Source organism: Pseudomyrmex gracilis, unplaced genomic scaffold (genome assembly GCF_002006095.1).
Source record: "Pseudomyrmex gracilis isolate BER0280 unplaced genomic scaffold, ASM200609v1 scaffold_119, whole genome shotgun sequence".
In the NCBI taxonomy this organism is placed as follows: Eukaryota; Metazoa; Arthropoda; class Insecta; order Hymenoptera; family Formicidae; genus Pseudomyrmex; species Pseudomyrmex gracilis.
In genome coordinates, this window is record NW_018020703.1 from 43,465 (window position 1) to 60,775 (window position 17,311).

At 44.2% G+C, this 17,311-nt stretch overlaps 1 protein-coding gene across 7 annotated transcripts in view; it reads left to right on the forward strand.

Annotated features, from left to right (window-relative positions):
• Positions 1–16,483, forward strand: part of LOC109856430 (acetylcholinesterase-like) — a 29,147-nt gene extending 12,664 nt beyond the window's left edge. For 2 of the 7 annotated variants that reach the window (XM_020431699.1, XM_020431698.1), the window contains exons 2-9: positions 5,824–5,954; positions 9,651–10,013; positions 10,280–10,510; positions 10,866–11,157; positions 11,418–12,053; positions 12,283–12,444; positions 12,832–13,010; positions 16,292–16,483. In XM_020431699.1, coding sequence (XP_020287288.1) covers positions 9,656–10,013; positions 10,280–10,510; positions 10,866–11,157; positions 11,418–12,053; positions 12,283–12,444; positions 12,832–13,010; positions 16,292–16,440 — 2,007 coding nt within the window. In that variant the 5' untranslated portion in view covers positions 5,824–5,954; positions 9,651–9,655 and the 3' untranslated portion in view covers positions 16,441–16,483. Of the gene's footprint in view, positions 1–5,823; positions 5,955–6,598; positions 6,830–7,411; positions 7,499–8,179; positions 8,779–9,650; positions 10,014–10,279; positions 10,511–10,865; positions 11,158–11,417; positions 12,054–12,282; positions 12,445–12,831; positions 13,011–16,291 lie in introns of those variants that run through there. The other 5 variants (XM_020431697.1, XM_020431696.1, XM_020431700.1 and 2 more) reach the window with 4 other exon arrangements.
• The last annotated feature ends 828 nt before the right edge of the window (positions 16,484–17,311 follow it).

A 17,311-nucleotide genomic window follows, 5' to 3' on the forward strand; every position in this document is an offset into this window, starting at 1 on the left:
AAAAAAAAAAAAAAAAAAAAAAAAAGAGAAAACGCTCGGCACCGAAAAATCGAAGAACTAATTTCTTAAAACGACGACGGATATTTATTCATAATTCATGTGTTCCGTCGAGAGAGAGAAAGAGAGAGAGAGAGACACGTCTCGCTCTGACGTGATCCGCGACACATTTTTCACCGACAAAGCGCCGGATCTATAATCGACTGTGCCGACCGGACGACGACGTATCCGAATCGAGAGGAGGAAACGTCCATCAGAATCGGTCATTCGTGACCGGAAGCTCGGCAGAGCGCAAAAATCGACTTTAACTGCGACGAACGAAAAAGCCGAACTGAGAGCGGCCAACCCTCCTCCGGAGGTAGATGAGAGAAGAGAGCGACGGAGTGTGAATGCGACGAGAGGGCAAACGTTTGGTCGAACATACACACACACACACACGCACGTGAGCAAGCGCGCGCGCGCGCGCGCATTTATACGCAACTCACATACATATGTATATATACATGTATATATACGTATAAATGTATATAGGTGGTACACGGTACCACACGGCGACGGTGGCCTTTGCTTTCTGTTTGTACACCCAATCAGGATCGGACTAAAAATAGGGGTGCCGTGACCGAACCACGTACGCTCGATTCCACAATTATGCATTTCCTCGATTCAGCAAATCCCCGGCTACTATTTTCCAGCAGACGCGCGACGTCCGAGAAAGACAGAGATCGATTTTATCAATCGACCCCTTCTCCCTTCCCCATCCCGCCATTTTCGTTAACAGAAATTTCGGTCCCTTTCTGTTTCCCTCGGCAGTTTTCTACGGGGGAAAAAAAAAATGAAAGAAAACGGACAAGCGGTTGGGTTTTTTTGTCAAAGTTTGTTTTTTACCGCGTCTGAGACTCGAAAGAAGTTCGAAAGAACTTTCGAGTGGATTTTTGTGGAAATGTTTCACAGACACACACACGCGAGATTTTGCGTTTGAAACCTGGTGAAAAAAACTATCCACGCGCGTTTTATTTCGTTGCCATTTACAAGTGCTCTTTTATAATTTAATTGAGAATCGAATTATTCACGCTTGTAAATTTGCTTTCGAAAAAACGTTCGGGATTTTAGAAGCGCCGAACGTTTTAAAATAGATCACGCGCGTTTTTCCGCGCGTGTAATAGTTTTTTTTATTTCTCGGAAAAGAAGTTAACGGTGTTGAGAAATAAACGCACGTATGGTGTGTGCGTTTTTGTTTTCAACTCACTTCCCTTCTTCCTAAAATATGCGGAAAGTTATTAAAAAAAAATATATCGTCCATTAAGCGTGAACGAACATTTAGTTGCGCCGACGTTATTTCGCGGATAAACGCTCAGAAGTGTCCTCGTAGTTGCCAAGTCACGTTCGCCTAGCGTTGATGAAATCAGTGCTTAAGTGAGAGAGAGCGGCCGCTTTTCAAGACTGTATAATACGTATGCAAATTCCACGGCGTCGCCGTGACTTTTTCGACCGATACGAATCGGCGGGAAGTTCTCGAAATAATGTACCTGCGCAAAGGGGCGCGGGAGAATCTCTCTCTCTCTCTCTCTCGGAATGACGATTGCGAGAATGTCGGTCATGAAAATTGAGATAAGAGTTCAAATCTCATTAAAATCGCAACTTCGTTCTTTAAATTTAATTTATTTATCTCGTTATTTTGATTTCGATCTCCTACAACAAAGTTAACTTCTGCGTTCGCTCTTTCGGATCCGCAGCGGTTTCGCATTTCCGTCAAAAAAAAAAAAAAAAAAAAAAATTGTAACAAAATAGTTCGTGCGAATTGTAAGTGTCGGTGCGAGGGAGGAGGGATTGCGTCGGTGAGAGCAACCGCGGGAGCAACCGGTGTGAGGTGAGGGCGAAAGCAAAAGGAAGGAAGGATGGACACGGAAGGAAGGCACCCCGAAGTTTTGGCGGCCGCCGAACGATTTTTCTTTGCCGGGCGCGCTGCATTGCGGCTGCGACGCGGCGCGACGCAACGCGACGCGACGCGATGCGACGCATAGCCGTGTCGTCTCGTGTGCGCTCGCTCGCTCTCTCGACGTGGGGAAAATGCGGTATACCCGTTTCATTGTGCGCACGAATAATAATCCGAGAAGAGAAAAAAAAAATACCGCGGAGAGAAAGGCGAACACGCGCCTTTGTCGTTCGAGCGAGCTAGTTTCAACGATTGAAAAATTGGAATGTAATAATAGCAATATGTGAGGGAAGAAACTGCGCGCAAGAGCGCAGAACGCGTTTGTGAGAGAAAAGCAAACTAAAAACGCGCACTGAAGAATTTATTTACGGGGAATAAAAAAAAATAAAATAAAATAAAATAATAAAAATGTATCTCCTCTAATTAAAACAAAGAAGGAAATTTGAATCAAAAGCGTAAGCTGAGGATTTTCATCGTGGAAAATTCTGTGTGTTTTCTGCGTCGAGTTTTCGTTTCACTTCGCTTTTCTTCTCCTCTCGCCCGATTAAATGGATTTTCAAAGAGGTCGACGGAGGAAGGGGAAAAAAAATATTTGTAAAACTTTGTATTCGGATGATGTATAAAAACTTTGTGTTCGCGAGATCGACCGGAGGAAAGAAAGCAGGGAGAAGTCTCAGAGGAGGGTTGAGGAAAACGAGACCGAGAGAGCAAGGAGAAAATAGGACTCGGTGTCTGATGCGGTGCCTGGTACACTCCACAGCCACGTTTCTCGCTGTTTTATCACGCATGTCACGAACGGAACGAATTTCCGATTGCTCGAAGTGAGTCGGGGAGAGGAAGGAGAAAGGAGGAGAAGGAGGGAGGGCCCGCCAAATATCAAGCAGCGCGCCCGATACTATCAGCGCCCTTTATCGCGGAAAGAATTACAGCGCGCCCCCGGTCGCCCCCTTTCCACTCCTGTGATAATCGAGGTGCAGAAGCGAAGAGAATTGCTAATGTTCATGGCGCAATGTTTTCACAGAACACACACACATACACACACACACACACGCACGCATGCGCTACATTTATATCGGTCTATTGCTGAATATCGAGATAATTTTCCATGAACTTGGCGCACTGCCCGTTCCGCTTATTACGGTAATGTGTTGAAAATTTTCTCTCTGTGTGTGTGTGTGTGTGTGTGTAAAAGAAAAAAGAGACACACACACTGAGACACGGCAAAGAAGTTAACGAGCGAAGGTAAACCTTTGGTTTTAAACGACTCCGAGCCGCAAAAATGCAGCGAACTTCGGACGCGCCACGAGTCGCCGTAGATTAGGTCAATATTTGGCTCGCTTACATGGATAATCGGGTCAAGGATTACCCGCCACCGCCGCCGTCGAATGCGTTTGTTATTTCGATAACGTTTATTATCGTTATTTGCTTCCCCGCGCGTATAGTTTGCTTCTTCTCTTTCTCTCTCTCTCTCTCTCTCTCTCTCTCTTTCCTTTTCTCCGTTGCGGATTTTCGCTTCAACGCGTATCAACCCGAGCGTCAATCCGTCGCAAAACTCTCGAAATGTAATCTCGAGAGTTTGCTTCAAAAATCGTTACAGTGTTTTCCGCGCCGTTTGCAGTTCGAGTTCGCACGGAATTCTTGAATTGTTCTCTTGCACGTCCCGAGCTTCGTAAATTATAATCCAGTCGACAGTGCGCGCTGCAAATTTATGCGATATCCAGCGCGTGAGAAGCGCTCAACCCCCAGAGTCTTTATTAATTTATCTTCTTTTGGGACTCAACGGGGGCTTTGAGGGGAGAGCGGAGGGAGGGATGTATATCCTCGCGGCCTTAATCGGCGCCGGTTCTGAAAATATAACACGAATTGGAATCGCGATGAGAGCCGAGCAGTCGGGCTGACCTAGAGGTGTCACTAGGTTAGCGTGTCCACGGGCCATCCATAACCCCCGATGATACCCGGCGATACACGTTCGCTTTTACCCTGTCATAGGGACGAGACTGTACGGGCGGCGGGGGGTGGGCGACGGGGCGGATTCGTGGCGTGTTTCCGATCCGCAGCGGCGGAATTATGCAAAACCGCCGCGGTTCGGGTGTCTCACGAAAAAGAAGACGTCGACACGACTACAACAACGACGACACGTACACACTGCGGAGAAGATAATCTTCTAAAAGCGCTACTGCGTATTTAAATACGGAAACGCTCGAGACGGTGTACATTTTGGGGATGGGAAAGAGGAACGCAATTTTGTTTTCGCGGAGATGCGCTGCCGCAGCGTCAATTAATTCACGAAGGCAAAATAAAAAAAAGCATTTTTCTCACTGAAGAAAAATGCAGCGTTTCTTTTAGAAGCTTTCCGTTAGCGGGAGACGTCTCGTGAAATATATATGTATATTTTTTTTTTTTTTTCTAATTAATATTTCTTTAATCGTAGGAAAAAACATTACGTACTGCATTTTTTCTCCATTAAGAAGTAATAAAAGAGCCAATGCTAAAAATACATCATTATCTTTCTTTCCACTCATTGATTGCTCGAAGATCGCAGACGTTCTTGCAATTTCATTAAGAGAGAAACTTTCAGTCGACCGAAGAATCTTGGGGGTGTGAGAGAAAAAGTGAAAGAAAGAAAGACAGAGAGAGAGAGAGAAAGAAATATTCAGTGGTTTTTTTCTGGGACGCTCGAGGCTACGCGCTCGTACATATTTCGTCCGAGCAACCGTTTTATTTTTCCACCCCGCGCGCGCGGTAATTTCCTAAATGTCCGCGTCGCGAAACTCGACCCCGCAGTGCAGCCAGTCAGCCAACCAAGTCGAGCCGAGCCAGTGACGCCCTGACCTTTCGTTTCTCGGTCAACGATCGTCCGTGTGTCTGTGCGTGCGCGCGCGCGTGTATGTATGTGTGTGTGTGAAACGAAAATTCGCAGACGTTCTTCCACCCCAATATCCAACCACCCTTTCTCATCGAACCACCACCGAACTGTCGCTCGGCATTCTTAAAGAGAAACGTTCCGTTTTAATGGAATACTTCGACACACGGGCCGGGCGAGCGAAATGAAATGAAACGAAAATAACGCGAAACTTCTATTTCGAGGACGCGATCCCGGAAATGTCAAGAAAAACACATCATCCCCCAAAGTCGTATCTATATATCGCCGTTAATTAATCGCCGCTCGAAATGTTTCGGGATTTCCGACCAAATTTATGTCGAAATGGATATTTCGGTTCCGCGCGCGTTTTGCTGAATCCGCGAATCTTCTTCATTTCCGCGCGCACGATAATACCTTCCCGCGCGCGTCACTTCTCCCCCGCGGGAGCCACCTTTCATCCGTTCATATACCGAATTCCACGTTGCCGGGAAGACAAATATACTGACGACCGAAATTTCTAATAAGGCGCATATACGCCCTACTTTCCGACGAGCGACGACGCGCACGTGGAATTCGCGGATAATAACGAATTCGCGCGCGAATCCGCTCCCGCGAAGAATGAAGGGTGAAGCGAAATGAAGGACGGGATCAAATTTAATAATATGCAAAAGAAGGAGGAGCGTGCGCACGCACGTGTGCGCGAGCGGGGGTGAGAAATTTCCATAACAAATTGGTGTTGTATTGTTTCTTTTTTTTTTTCTTTTTGATAAAAACTTTGTTCGCTGTTTATTTTTTTTGTATTGTGTCATCGTGATTTTTTTTTCTGCTGCGTTTTATCTTATCAATCCGTTTTTACGAAACATTTGTTCCGCTTCAAACAAACGTTTGATGTGTCTCTTCGTTTCTGGAGTGTAATTTCAAAATAACGAACTCACGCGTTAAAGTCCTGTTCCCTTATCTGTACTTGATCTTATTTTTTACTTGGAATCTCGTTCGATCTCTCTGACCGAGCGCGCGCTGTATATTGCAGAGACGATGCTCCATGAACGAAGAATGTAGACGAGAAGAGAAAGGAATCTGCCAGTCGCGGATTCGGAGGAGGACATCGTCGCCGTTTGAAATCTAATAGCCTTGAGCAACCTTCCTCGCATCTTTCTTACCGTAAGTACCGAGAGAGAAGGAAAGAACGTCTGGAAATGAACGGAGAGACGATCGAATCGTCTGGAAAGAGAGCGGCGGTAAAAAAACACACACACACACACACACACACGTATATATAGCCAAAAGTTGGCGGATAGTTAGCTACACAATCGTTTACTTCAGCGATGAAAACCGAGCAACTCGCATGAGAGTATTTTTAACGTCGTTTTTTTCTTGTCGAAAAAGACGAGGTTTGAGTTCTGTAAACGTGTTTCGAGAGTACGCAACACGTACGTAGAATCTCTCTCTGTGTAAGTATTTTTTTTTTCGTTTAAAATATCGACGCAACATTGTCGCAATCTTGCTCGCGACATACTTCGCGAAGATCGCAACGTTTTGCGGCGACGTAAAAATTTGAAGAACTTTTTTGTCTTTGTGGACGCGGACGAAGAACAATTGTCTCGCGAGCGTCGTCCAGCGAGGACGATCTATCTCGATCGATCTGCAGCAACACGGTCGAGCCGTGACGACTTTGATCGGCGAGCTCTGTCTATATCACGTATAAGTGTCGCAGTGCCAAGGGAAGTAACTAGTCGGTTCGCTCTAATGCGGTATCCATCGGCCTCGCGCGCTGTCTGTCACTCTCATGACCGTTTCAGCCAGAGTCGTGTGTTAGTCAGTGTTTCATATATCGGCGGAGCACGTCTCATCTCGCGCAAACTCCCCGAAAGCTCGTCGTCGTCGGTCGCGTGTATAAGTCAATCCGTCATTCGTTCGTCCACGAGTTTCGCGAGTGCGTGCTCTAATTGAAACAATAAGCACTGAGTTAAGCGTTACGACAATAAGTAATATCGGATAAACGAGTGAGCAAAATAAAAAAAACGTTGAGAATTTCGGTGAGTTCTTCCGAACAAAAAGATCGCAATTCCGATTCCTCTCTCACGCGCCACTTTTGTTTCTCCCCTCCTTTATTTCTCTCTACCTCGTTTTTCACTTTTTCAATGAATTCGACAGAGCTACACAGACGCGAGCGCGCGTGCACACACACACACACACACACATACGATCTAAACCGCCGCCGAGCTTTGACTCTGAATTTTAATTACGCAAAAAGTTGGACGACGTTTGCATCGACAAATTGAATTATTTATTTTCACTGTTATTAAATAACTGCGTCTGTTACTCGATTATTCGACTCGATGAAAGTAACGTTTTTTTTCGTTTTGACTCGGTGCGATTTTCGAATTCTCAGAAACCGCGATCATTCCGTCCTTCGCATTTGATTAGATCGCGCGCGCTTTCGCGATGGAAAAAAACTTTTTAATCACGGCCCACGAGCTCTTTACGAGATTCTCTTTCTCTCTTCGCACCGTTCTGTCGTCAATAAATTCTAATTTCTGATGACATTAATGCTGCGCAATCTCTCTCTCGCTCGCTCGCCTCGTGTGTAAACTTCCGCGTGCGGCGACATTCCCGTGGACGCGCTGCGTGTGACCAAATGCACGTTCGGCCACGCACGGAACACGTAGAAGGAAGTTGCTAATCAACGTGTGGACCTTCGTGTGGTAACTAGAGAATACTATCATCCTAGTAATCCCTCCTAACGTGCGTTATCGAGCACGGCGACGTGTATCTCTCTCTCTCTTTCTCTCTCTCCTTTTCTCTCTCTCTCTCTCTCTCTCAATATCGCAAAAGTAGATTTTTTCAAAGCTTTTATTCCGCGACGTATTATCACGAGCGATAGTTTTTTTAATTTTTTTCGCTGACACAATACATATCGGTCCACACACGTTTCTCCGTGCATTATTCTTTCAAACGATTAAAACGGAAAATCGAGCTTTAAAATCGGTCGAGGGATTTGCGATTTTATCTCGCGTGCTTGTAAAAAAAAAAAAAGTATCTTTAATAATGCACGAGAGAAGTTTCGGAACCATCAAAAATTCGCGATTCCGAGAATTTCTGTCGGCGCATTAACTAATAAGATCAGGTTTAATTTTCATCAAAATTTCTGTGCAACTTGAAGAGAGTGTTCGAGAATTAGGGAATTCGGGGAACTGTGCGGAATAAATTTCAAAATATATAATTATTATACGTGTGATATTCGAACGAGACAGCCTCGGTCGAAAAGCAAGTCGTTGAAACTCGAATTGAGATTAATCGGATGAACCGAGGTCTACTTCGGCGTAAAAAAAAAAAAAAGAAACACTATAGATATCTCGATGTGTATCAAGAATACGTACGGATCAATATGGCATACATAAAAAATTTTTCAACTTGTATTTTTAAGTTCGCAAGAGAATGGGAAATTATCAGTGAAATTTTTATGGCTTCCTCTCTTTCTCTCTTTTTGTTGAAAAAAAAAAACTTTTCGGAACCTTTTACGTGCTCGCATTTCCCAACCGCGAATCCCATCTCGCACGCACGCGAATAATATTTAAACGAAATAAATGTGTGTGTGTGTGTGTGTCAATTCTTGTCGGTAGTCGTGGAAAAAGGAGCAATTCAAAGCGTGAACTCGATGTGTTTTTCAATTTGCAGTAATGCGCGGAATGGTGTAAACAGTAGTAAAGTGGAAGAGACACGTATCATCTGTCAGTTACGTAACGGCTTCGTCGTGACAGTATCACATAAATATTTGACGAAGGAAGCGTAAAAATAGCAAGAACTATGTCGAAAAATATTATTTAATCGAGACAAGTGTCTCTCTTTCTCGTAATAAATGCCCCTGTTAGAGGGTATCGCAGTCACAGTTCGGCGGCAATTATCCTCTTAAGAATATCTCTCGTTTTGCATTTCTCCGAGAAAAACAAAGTTGTCGATACATTTATTATTTACAAATGCAACGGTAAGAATAACGTGTGTGTGTGTGTGTATTGTATACGTTTCGTGCTTGGTTTATTTAAATACTTTTTGAAAGAGCATTCTTCTAACAGTAAAACACGTGTTATATCTTGATTAAAATTTTTTAAAATACATTTGTTTCTTTTTTACTATGCAAAATTTTCAAGATTCAGATTTTTCAAATTGTAAAATTGACGTACCACGTAATTCAAATAACGTGTTCGCTAAGCAGTTTTTTTGTCACATCAATTGCGCTTGCGTCGGAGTAAATGTAAAATAATACACACAAAACGCGAATTGAAAATAAATTCAACTCACGACCGCTTCTGTATCTCTTTTTACAACAAATATTTATAATTGACACGACTGTGCAAACAAGAATATCTCTCGTTTTATTTATCTTTTTATCATGTTAGATGTTAAATACTTCATTTTCTGCTCGAGAAAAAATAGAAACATATGATCATGTAAGATTACGTATGTAAGTGATCAGATCGCGCAAAATTTCGAATCTGATTTTACACGATCACATATGAAATCACTTGTATAAAATATTATACAATCATACAAAACCCGACCTATATATAATCCCACATGACACGTTTTCCATTTTTTTCGGGTATATCTGTTTGAATGTATAGAATATAAAAGACAATATTACTTGAACAAATCGAAAAATGTTAAAATGTATTTTAAAACTACATCATTACTGCTGCTCAACGCAATATCCGGTAAATTTTCTTTCTAAACTTTGTACGTTGTAATTTATTCTGACGTTGATTAATTGAACAGAGTTGGCACTTGACAATCGACCAAGTGACGAGCCGACAAATCTTTATATGATTGGGATGTGTGGGACTATTTTATACATTGCAGGCGCGATGTCGAGAAATTCAAGTTCCTGGTGGACCGGCTCCGGCAGACTGGAGGCTCTGCTGATGCTGAGCTTGATCCTGCTCCTCCTTCTGCAGACGAATCCATCCCACGGTTCGCCCCACCGTAGCAGACATCACGAGCACGAGCTTCACGCGCAGGAAGCGGCCGCGTCGTCGACGTCGCACGAAGATGTCAGGAGTTCCAGGACGAGCGAGGAGCTCCCACGACCCGCCGGTTTCAGCAGCAACGATCCCCTGATCGTGCACACGAAGAAAGGCTTAGTACGCGGCAAGACCTTGACGGCCACAACCGGCAAGGAGGTCGACGTTTGGTTCGGCATACCTTACGCTCAGAAACCCATCGGTAAGTTTCGCAAAGGGAGAGAATAAACGGCTATGTCATTTTTTTCTACATTTAGAAGATAATTTGCAATAAAAAAAATTAATGCAAAAAACTGTTGGATTAATAAATTGTATTTGTTGCAAAGTAATAATTTTAATGTAATAAAAATTGATTTTAATCATCAAATTGGAATAAACAAAAAAAGTTTTGCTAAATTCAACTTCAGAAACACATAAAAATAGAAGTTTTTCGTTAAAAATGATTTAATTCAAGAAATATTGTTGCAGGCCCGCTAAGGTTTCGTCACCCGCGACCGGCCGAACGCTGGTCGGGAGTGTTGAACGCGACCACATTGCCGAACAGCTGCGTGCAGATCCTTGACACGGTGTTCGGCGACTTCGCCGGCGCTACCATGTGGAATCCGAACACGCCGCTGAGCGAGGACTGCCTTTACGTGAACGTGGTAGCGCCACGACCGAGGCCTACGAACGCCGCTGTCATGGTATGGATATTCGGTGGTGAGTTCCTAGTGAAGAAAATCCATCATTGTGTCTTAACATTTGTGCGGACGAAAAATTTTCTCAAAGTTCTTTTTTTTTTTTTTTTTTATCTGATTGATGAATAAACGAGACGGTTTAATTTCTAACTTTTAAATTTATGTTTAAGCGCAATTGGCTAAAAGTTAAAGAAGTTATAGCGATAAAACAACAAAAGTAAAACTTTATATCGTATACGAAATAATAAAATTATTTCCACGCACTTTAGACATAAAATACAAATTGTTTCCAAATTAAAATGAATAAATATCGCACATATCTCTTCGGCGGCAGCCGCGAAACCCAAGAAAACCCTGCGCAATTCTTTTTTTTTCAGGTGGCTTTTACTCCGGCTCGGCCACCCTCGACGTTTACGATCACAAGATTCTAGTGTCGGAAGAGAACATAATTCTGGTGTCGATGCAATATCGCGTGGCCAGTCTGGGCTTCCTGTACTTCGGCACGGCGGACGTGCCCGGTAACGCCGGTCTCTTTGATCAAATGATGGCCTTGCAATGGGTGCGCGACAATATTGCCGCGTTCGGCGGCAATCCCGACAACGTGACGCTCTTTGGCGAGAGCGCGGGCGCGGTATCCGTTTCCATGCATCTTCTGTCACCGCTTTCCAGGTCAGTTTTAATCAGAAAACGAGGATCTATCAATAAGATAAGCTCGAAAGTGATACAGAATTTTATATATTTGACTTTTAAATTCTATATTTGATTGTGTGTTCATGTAATTTAGTTGAGATCTTTTTCATTCGCTCACATTATCCCGATATGTCAACGATATGTAACAATCGAAACATAGATCGTGTATTTCATCGTCGTATTTAATCCTCGGTAAAAAAAAAAAAAAAAACAAAAGTAGCCCGGACCTTCGATTGCAGGCACTTGTTCAACCAGGCCATCATGCAGTCAGGCTCGCCGACCACGCCGTGGGCGATAATCGCGCGCGATGAATCGATTACACGCGGACTCCGATTAGCCGAGGCGGTCGGCTGTCCGCACAGTCACGAAAGTCTGCGCGAGGTGATCGACTGTCTGCTCACGAAGGACGCGGAGGAACTGGTGAAGAACGAGTGGGGCACTCTCGGAATCTGCGAGTTCCCGTTCGTGCCGGTGATCGACGGCGCGTTTCTCGACGAGTCGCCGCAGCGCTCGCTCGCCACCACGTCCTTCAAGAAGGCCAACATCCTGATGGGCTCCAACACCGAGGAGGGTTTCTACTTCATCATTTACTATCTGACCGAGCTGTTTCGCATCGATGGCACCGAAGACGTGAAGGTGACGCGCGATCAGTTCATCAGCGCGGTATCCGAGCTGAATCCCTACGTCAATCAAATCGGCCGGCACGCCATCATCTACGAGTACACCAACTGGCTGCACCCGGACGATCCGCACGCGAATCGCGACGCCCTCGACAAGATCGTCGGCGACTATCAGTTCACCTGCAACGTCAACGAATTCGCCGGCCGTTACGCCGACACCGGCAATACCGTCTACATGTATTACTACAAGCACAGGTAAACAAAAAACTCTAACGCGAGATTGGTAATTTTTTAATATTTTTTTACATACTCTTGAAAATTTATATCAACCAAATTCGAGAAATAAGAGAAGAAAATAACTTTATCTTACAACAACGTGAATTAGAAGAACAAATGTTTCTGTTTTTAATCCAAATCCTTCTTATAATTAATCTTTGATCCTATTTATATCACGATCGAACAAGTGTATACAAATTTTAATCAGATCCCTAAACAACCCGTGGCCGCGGTGGACCGGAGTCATGCATGCTGATGAGATAAATTATGTCTTCGGAGAGCCATTAAACCCATCCAAAGGCTATACGCAGGAGGAAATACACCTCTCGAAGAGGATGATGAGATACTGGGCGAACTTTGCGAAAACGGGGTAAGAAAACGATAAAAGTATCCTCTCCCGTGTTATCTTATTACGTTCCGTAATTTCCCCGAGAAATATCGCTGCTTTAATTTAACGAGGAGAAAAGTCCTTCCAATACCGAGATTTACATTCTGTATGTAGGGCTTAAAAAAAAAAAAAAAAAAAAAAAAAAAGAGTTGGAGGATTTAACAAATTACTTTTTCCCTTGCTCAATATTACGAATCTCTCTGATTTTCTTAGACCGTCGCCGGCTTACGTCATTTTATTGTCGCTGTAAATTGCCGGGGGATTTAATTCGAAAATCTCGTTATTTAGAGAGAGAAAGAGAGAGAGAGAGAGATTTGTTGCGTTAGAGCAGCGATATATTTAGACGTGTAATCTGTGTGATCCGGTCAGGGATCCGAACGTGGGCGACAGCACGAACGGATTGAAGCTGCCTTACTGGCCGCCGCACACCGTCGCCAATAAAGAATACCTCACCTTGGACATCAACAACACGGAGATCGGTAGCGGTCCCAGGGTGAGGCAGTGCGCTTTCTGGAAGAAATATCTGCCGCAGCTACTCGGCGCCACGTGTAAGTACTTCGCGTCCACCTCCGCGGATGAGAAGAGCCTGAGCGATCGTTTACGAAACGAAACGGTCGCGTCTTCCAAAACAGAAATCTAATCACCGGGGAAAGAAGAAGAAACAAAAAAAAGACCAGCAAAAAACTGATATAAGCGGAAACGCACGTTGTGATGTACCTCGGCACGTTCCAACGCGCGCGTAAACGCCAAGGGTTTTACCTCGCAGGGTTCGAACCGGGCACGACAAGGGTTTGATTCATCGAACCGTCGAGGCACTCGACGCGTTACTTACCACGTTCCGCACGGATTGTCTTATGTATGACACCTGTTGAGCGCCAAGTACGTTTGATTGTTCTCGCAGAGAGAGAGAGAGTGAGAGAGAGAGAAAGAGAGAGAGAGAGTCGAGAGTCGCTTCTCGGAGAAAATCATTCACACGGCACACAACTCGCGTCCGAACAATGCGTGCGGAGAACAATCGTCTTTGCGCCTAAAGAATTGCGGCTCTCTCCTCGTCGTGGTCGGTCGCTCGATTCTAACGCGTGAGGAGAAGAATTCAGGATCGTCTATCGTTTCGCGTGAAATTGCAAAGTGACAAAAGAGGGTGCGCAGTTTTTTCTTTTTTTTTTTTTTTTTTTGTTTCTTTAAATTGGTCGCGAAACGAGATCGTTTAACGCGTTGTTCGAGCGTGAAACAACATCGCGTGCGTCGTTCGCGACGAAGCGTCGCGAAAATACGCTCCGGGTTCGTGTTCTAGAGAACTTTATTGCGCGCGAGGCAACGTATCCGACGCTCGAGTCCGCATCATTTATTCAGAACCGCTATCAAGTGCGCTTCGTCAAGTGTCCCACTTAAGGCCGCGAACGCGCGACTGCGTAGCACCAACGACGAGAGATATAGTATATTCCGTGGGGAAAGTCTTGGAGAGAGACGTGTACAGGCCTGTGCCTCCCCTTTCGCTATCAGCACAATCTACTCCTTTTACAAGTCAAGATACATCCGGTTACTCTTTACGACCGCGCTCGTTATTCGACAGATTTGAGACACACATCGCGACCTCGTGTTGTATTCAATATATAAACGAGAACTGCCGTCGATCTTGTGGGACTGCTTGAAAAAACCAATCTTGCCAAACGGATAGGGAAAAAGATTCTTGTGCGCGAGTTCACGTCGGCGAACTTTTGTTAAAGTTGTGCTCAGTGGATCTCTTCTCTCCCTTCGCGAAATTGTTTATTAAAAAAAAAAAAAAAAAAAAAAGAAACAAACCGCAGATGTTAGCGACGTAAAAGTTTCACGTAACAGTTTCGGTAAACAAGAAACGCGAATGTATTTTCAAAGTAAACACTTGATAAATCAATTTTCAAAAACGTTTTTGGCGTGTATCGAAAATTAATTATCGAGAATTATTCGCGTTTACTTTTCATAAGCGCTTTTCACAAAGCGCCGCGCGCGTCCTTGCGGGACAAGGTTCGTTAATAGACTTTCATTACCGATTCGTATTTACACGACGTCGCGTTCGCGATAAGCGCCTGAAATTTGTATTTGCTCGAACAACAACGTCGCTTTAAATGATAATTGCGATTACGGTTGAACTCCGTCGCACGCACGCACGACGACGACGGCGGCGGCGGCGGCGGCGGGGGTGCCGAGATTTAAACGGCATGGCGTGTCAACGCGCCGGCCGGTCACGAAAGTCGTCGTGTGTGTTCACGTGTGTGTTTCATGTGGAATGAAAAACGTACACTACACGAGATAGCTGCGCCGTGAAATGCCGCCCCTTCCCCGTTACTTACTTTTTTTTTTCCTTTTATACCGTCGTGTGATGTACGCGAGGCGACCGAACGAAAATATCATTCTCGTTAGGGAAAAGAGGGAGTGTTCCATCGTTTTCCCCGACATGCTGTGACAGGGAAGAGCGACGTTGGCCGGGAGAGAAAAGAGTCCGCGATAACGAACTCTCCCTCGATAGATTTCGTGCAACTTTGCGAGCCATTAGAAGGGATGAAAAGAAAAATTTTCGCGCGCGAATAAAACCGCCCTCGGTTTAAATTTAGAAATTCCGAAGAAATAAAAATACTTGGCTTTGCGGTGTGTGTGTGTGTGTTTATTATAAACATTACGGGCTTCTCATCTCGACGGATGATGTAAATTCATCGGTGATTCTCTCTCGATGAACAATGTCACAGACAAACAAAGCAAATTACGCGGATTTTTTTTTTATATAACGTATATTAAAACAAATCTACGCATAATCCCAGGTGATCGACTACAAGGCCCGATTGTGCTTCGCGTAATTACGAGAACTCTCGACACGCGCTTTTAGCTGAAAAAGAGAGAAAGAAAAAAAAAAACAATTTGAATTTTTCATTTGAATATAAAACGCGAAATCTCTAAACGACAGAATGCAGTTTTATCGCGAGTGCCAGCGATAAAATGCAGGACACAAAAGCAACCGTTTTAATTGTAAAATAAAATATTCAATTGCACATATATATATATATATATATATATATATATATATATACATGTATGACAAATTTAAATTTTTTTACAAATATATAAATTGCAAATCATGCACGCGTTCTTTTAACATTCAAATAATACGAAAGAAATAACAAGACCGGTAAGAATCACGTCAAACGTACGTGTAAAATATATTATTTTTTTTTACGTGCAAATCAATACACGCAAATTTAAAATTTACATGATCTTGAATTGTTTAATTGTTATTCGAAATGTTGCTTTGTTTCGTGCTTTATTTTACCTCGCAACAACGTTCGCATCGACGACAAAATAAGTTTTTTCAGTCTCACACGGCGCCATGTTAGTTCTGTGTGCCCGCTGTTTCTTGCGCGCTCTGCAGTAATTACCCGTAGCAATATGGCTGACACTTATGGCGTTATTGATGAAACCCCAGATGCTACCTCCCCCGTGCGCGCTGCGTTAGCTAATATCGAAATTAATTTCGCGTGTATCAAAGCGTATCTGTTACGAATGTATAAGGTGTCTATCTCGCAAAACAAACAGTCGTTAATAAAAACAAAAAGGCACGAGATATACTCTGTTTAAATTTAAAACACTTTTTATGTATTGCGTTTGAAATTTTAAATTGCTTTATTAAGCGGAGTAGATTGTGATATTTTTAATAAACGTTCGGACGGGGGAAAAAAAAAAAAAATGTTCGCGAATTGGCGATCCCGTTCTCGAGTAAAAACTCTCGCGTTTGTTAATTAAAATCTCCGCGCGCTTTTAAATTATAAAGACATTACGGGGCACCGTGACTCTGTTACAGCGAAACTGGAGGTCGCGTCCAAGGAGACCTGCAGCGGCACGAGCCTCGCCGACTTCGGCGCGACCCGGATACTCCTGATCTTGAGCCTGTTATTGACCGGCCTCACTACTCTGCCTCACATACAACACGACGTCAGAGGCATCGTTTAGCTCCCGGCTGCCGGATCGGTGGTCGGCCACCGAGCCGCCGTCCTAGCCCCGTCGAGCGGCAGCAGCAGCAGCAGCAGCAGCGGCGGCGGCGGTCCGTTTTTTCCCTGAAGAAGAAGTGGACGCACAAAAACGCGCGCGCGAGCGAAAACGACGCGAAAAAACGGAAAACACACGGACGGACGGACGGACGGACGAATCGACAGACGTACGGACGGGGACCGAGGAGAAGAAGAGGAGAAAAAGAAGGGGGGAGGAATATATCAGAGAAACGAATAAACAAAGAACGAACAATTGTGAGAAGACGACGGCACCTGCACGAGAAACAGACATATCAATAGTAGACGAGTGCTCGATCGCCGGAAGATGGGGGGATCGACGATGAACAAATAAAAAGAAACAAACAAACGCCCGAGAGAGAGAGAGAGAGAGAGAGAGAGAGAGAGAAAGAGAGAAAAAGAAAGAAAGACAGAGAAACAGAAAGAAAGAAAAAATATTATATCATTCGGTCAGGGAACTACGGGGAGCTCCGGAGCTCGGTGGAGTCGAGTTCGAAATAATCTGTGGTGGCGTTGTAGCGCCTCGAGGATCGAGGAATCGAAAAAAAAAAAAAAAATCGATCTCGGAAAACTGGACGACGAAATAGAGAGAGAGATATATATATATACACATATACATATAAGAAGAAGAGAAAATGACGCGAAGCGGAAACGGACGGGGACGAAAACGATAGTTTTGAAACTATCGGGCGAAGTTGTGTGTGTACGGTTAATTGCGGTAATTACAGTTCCTACGAACCTACCCACCCCCGGTGGTTCGATGGCTTCTTCCTCCCATTGTAGCGTACGTGCGCGCGCGCGCTCGACAGAGAAAC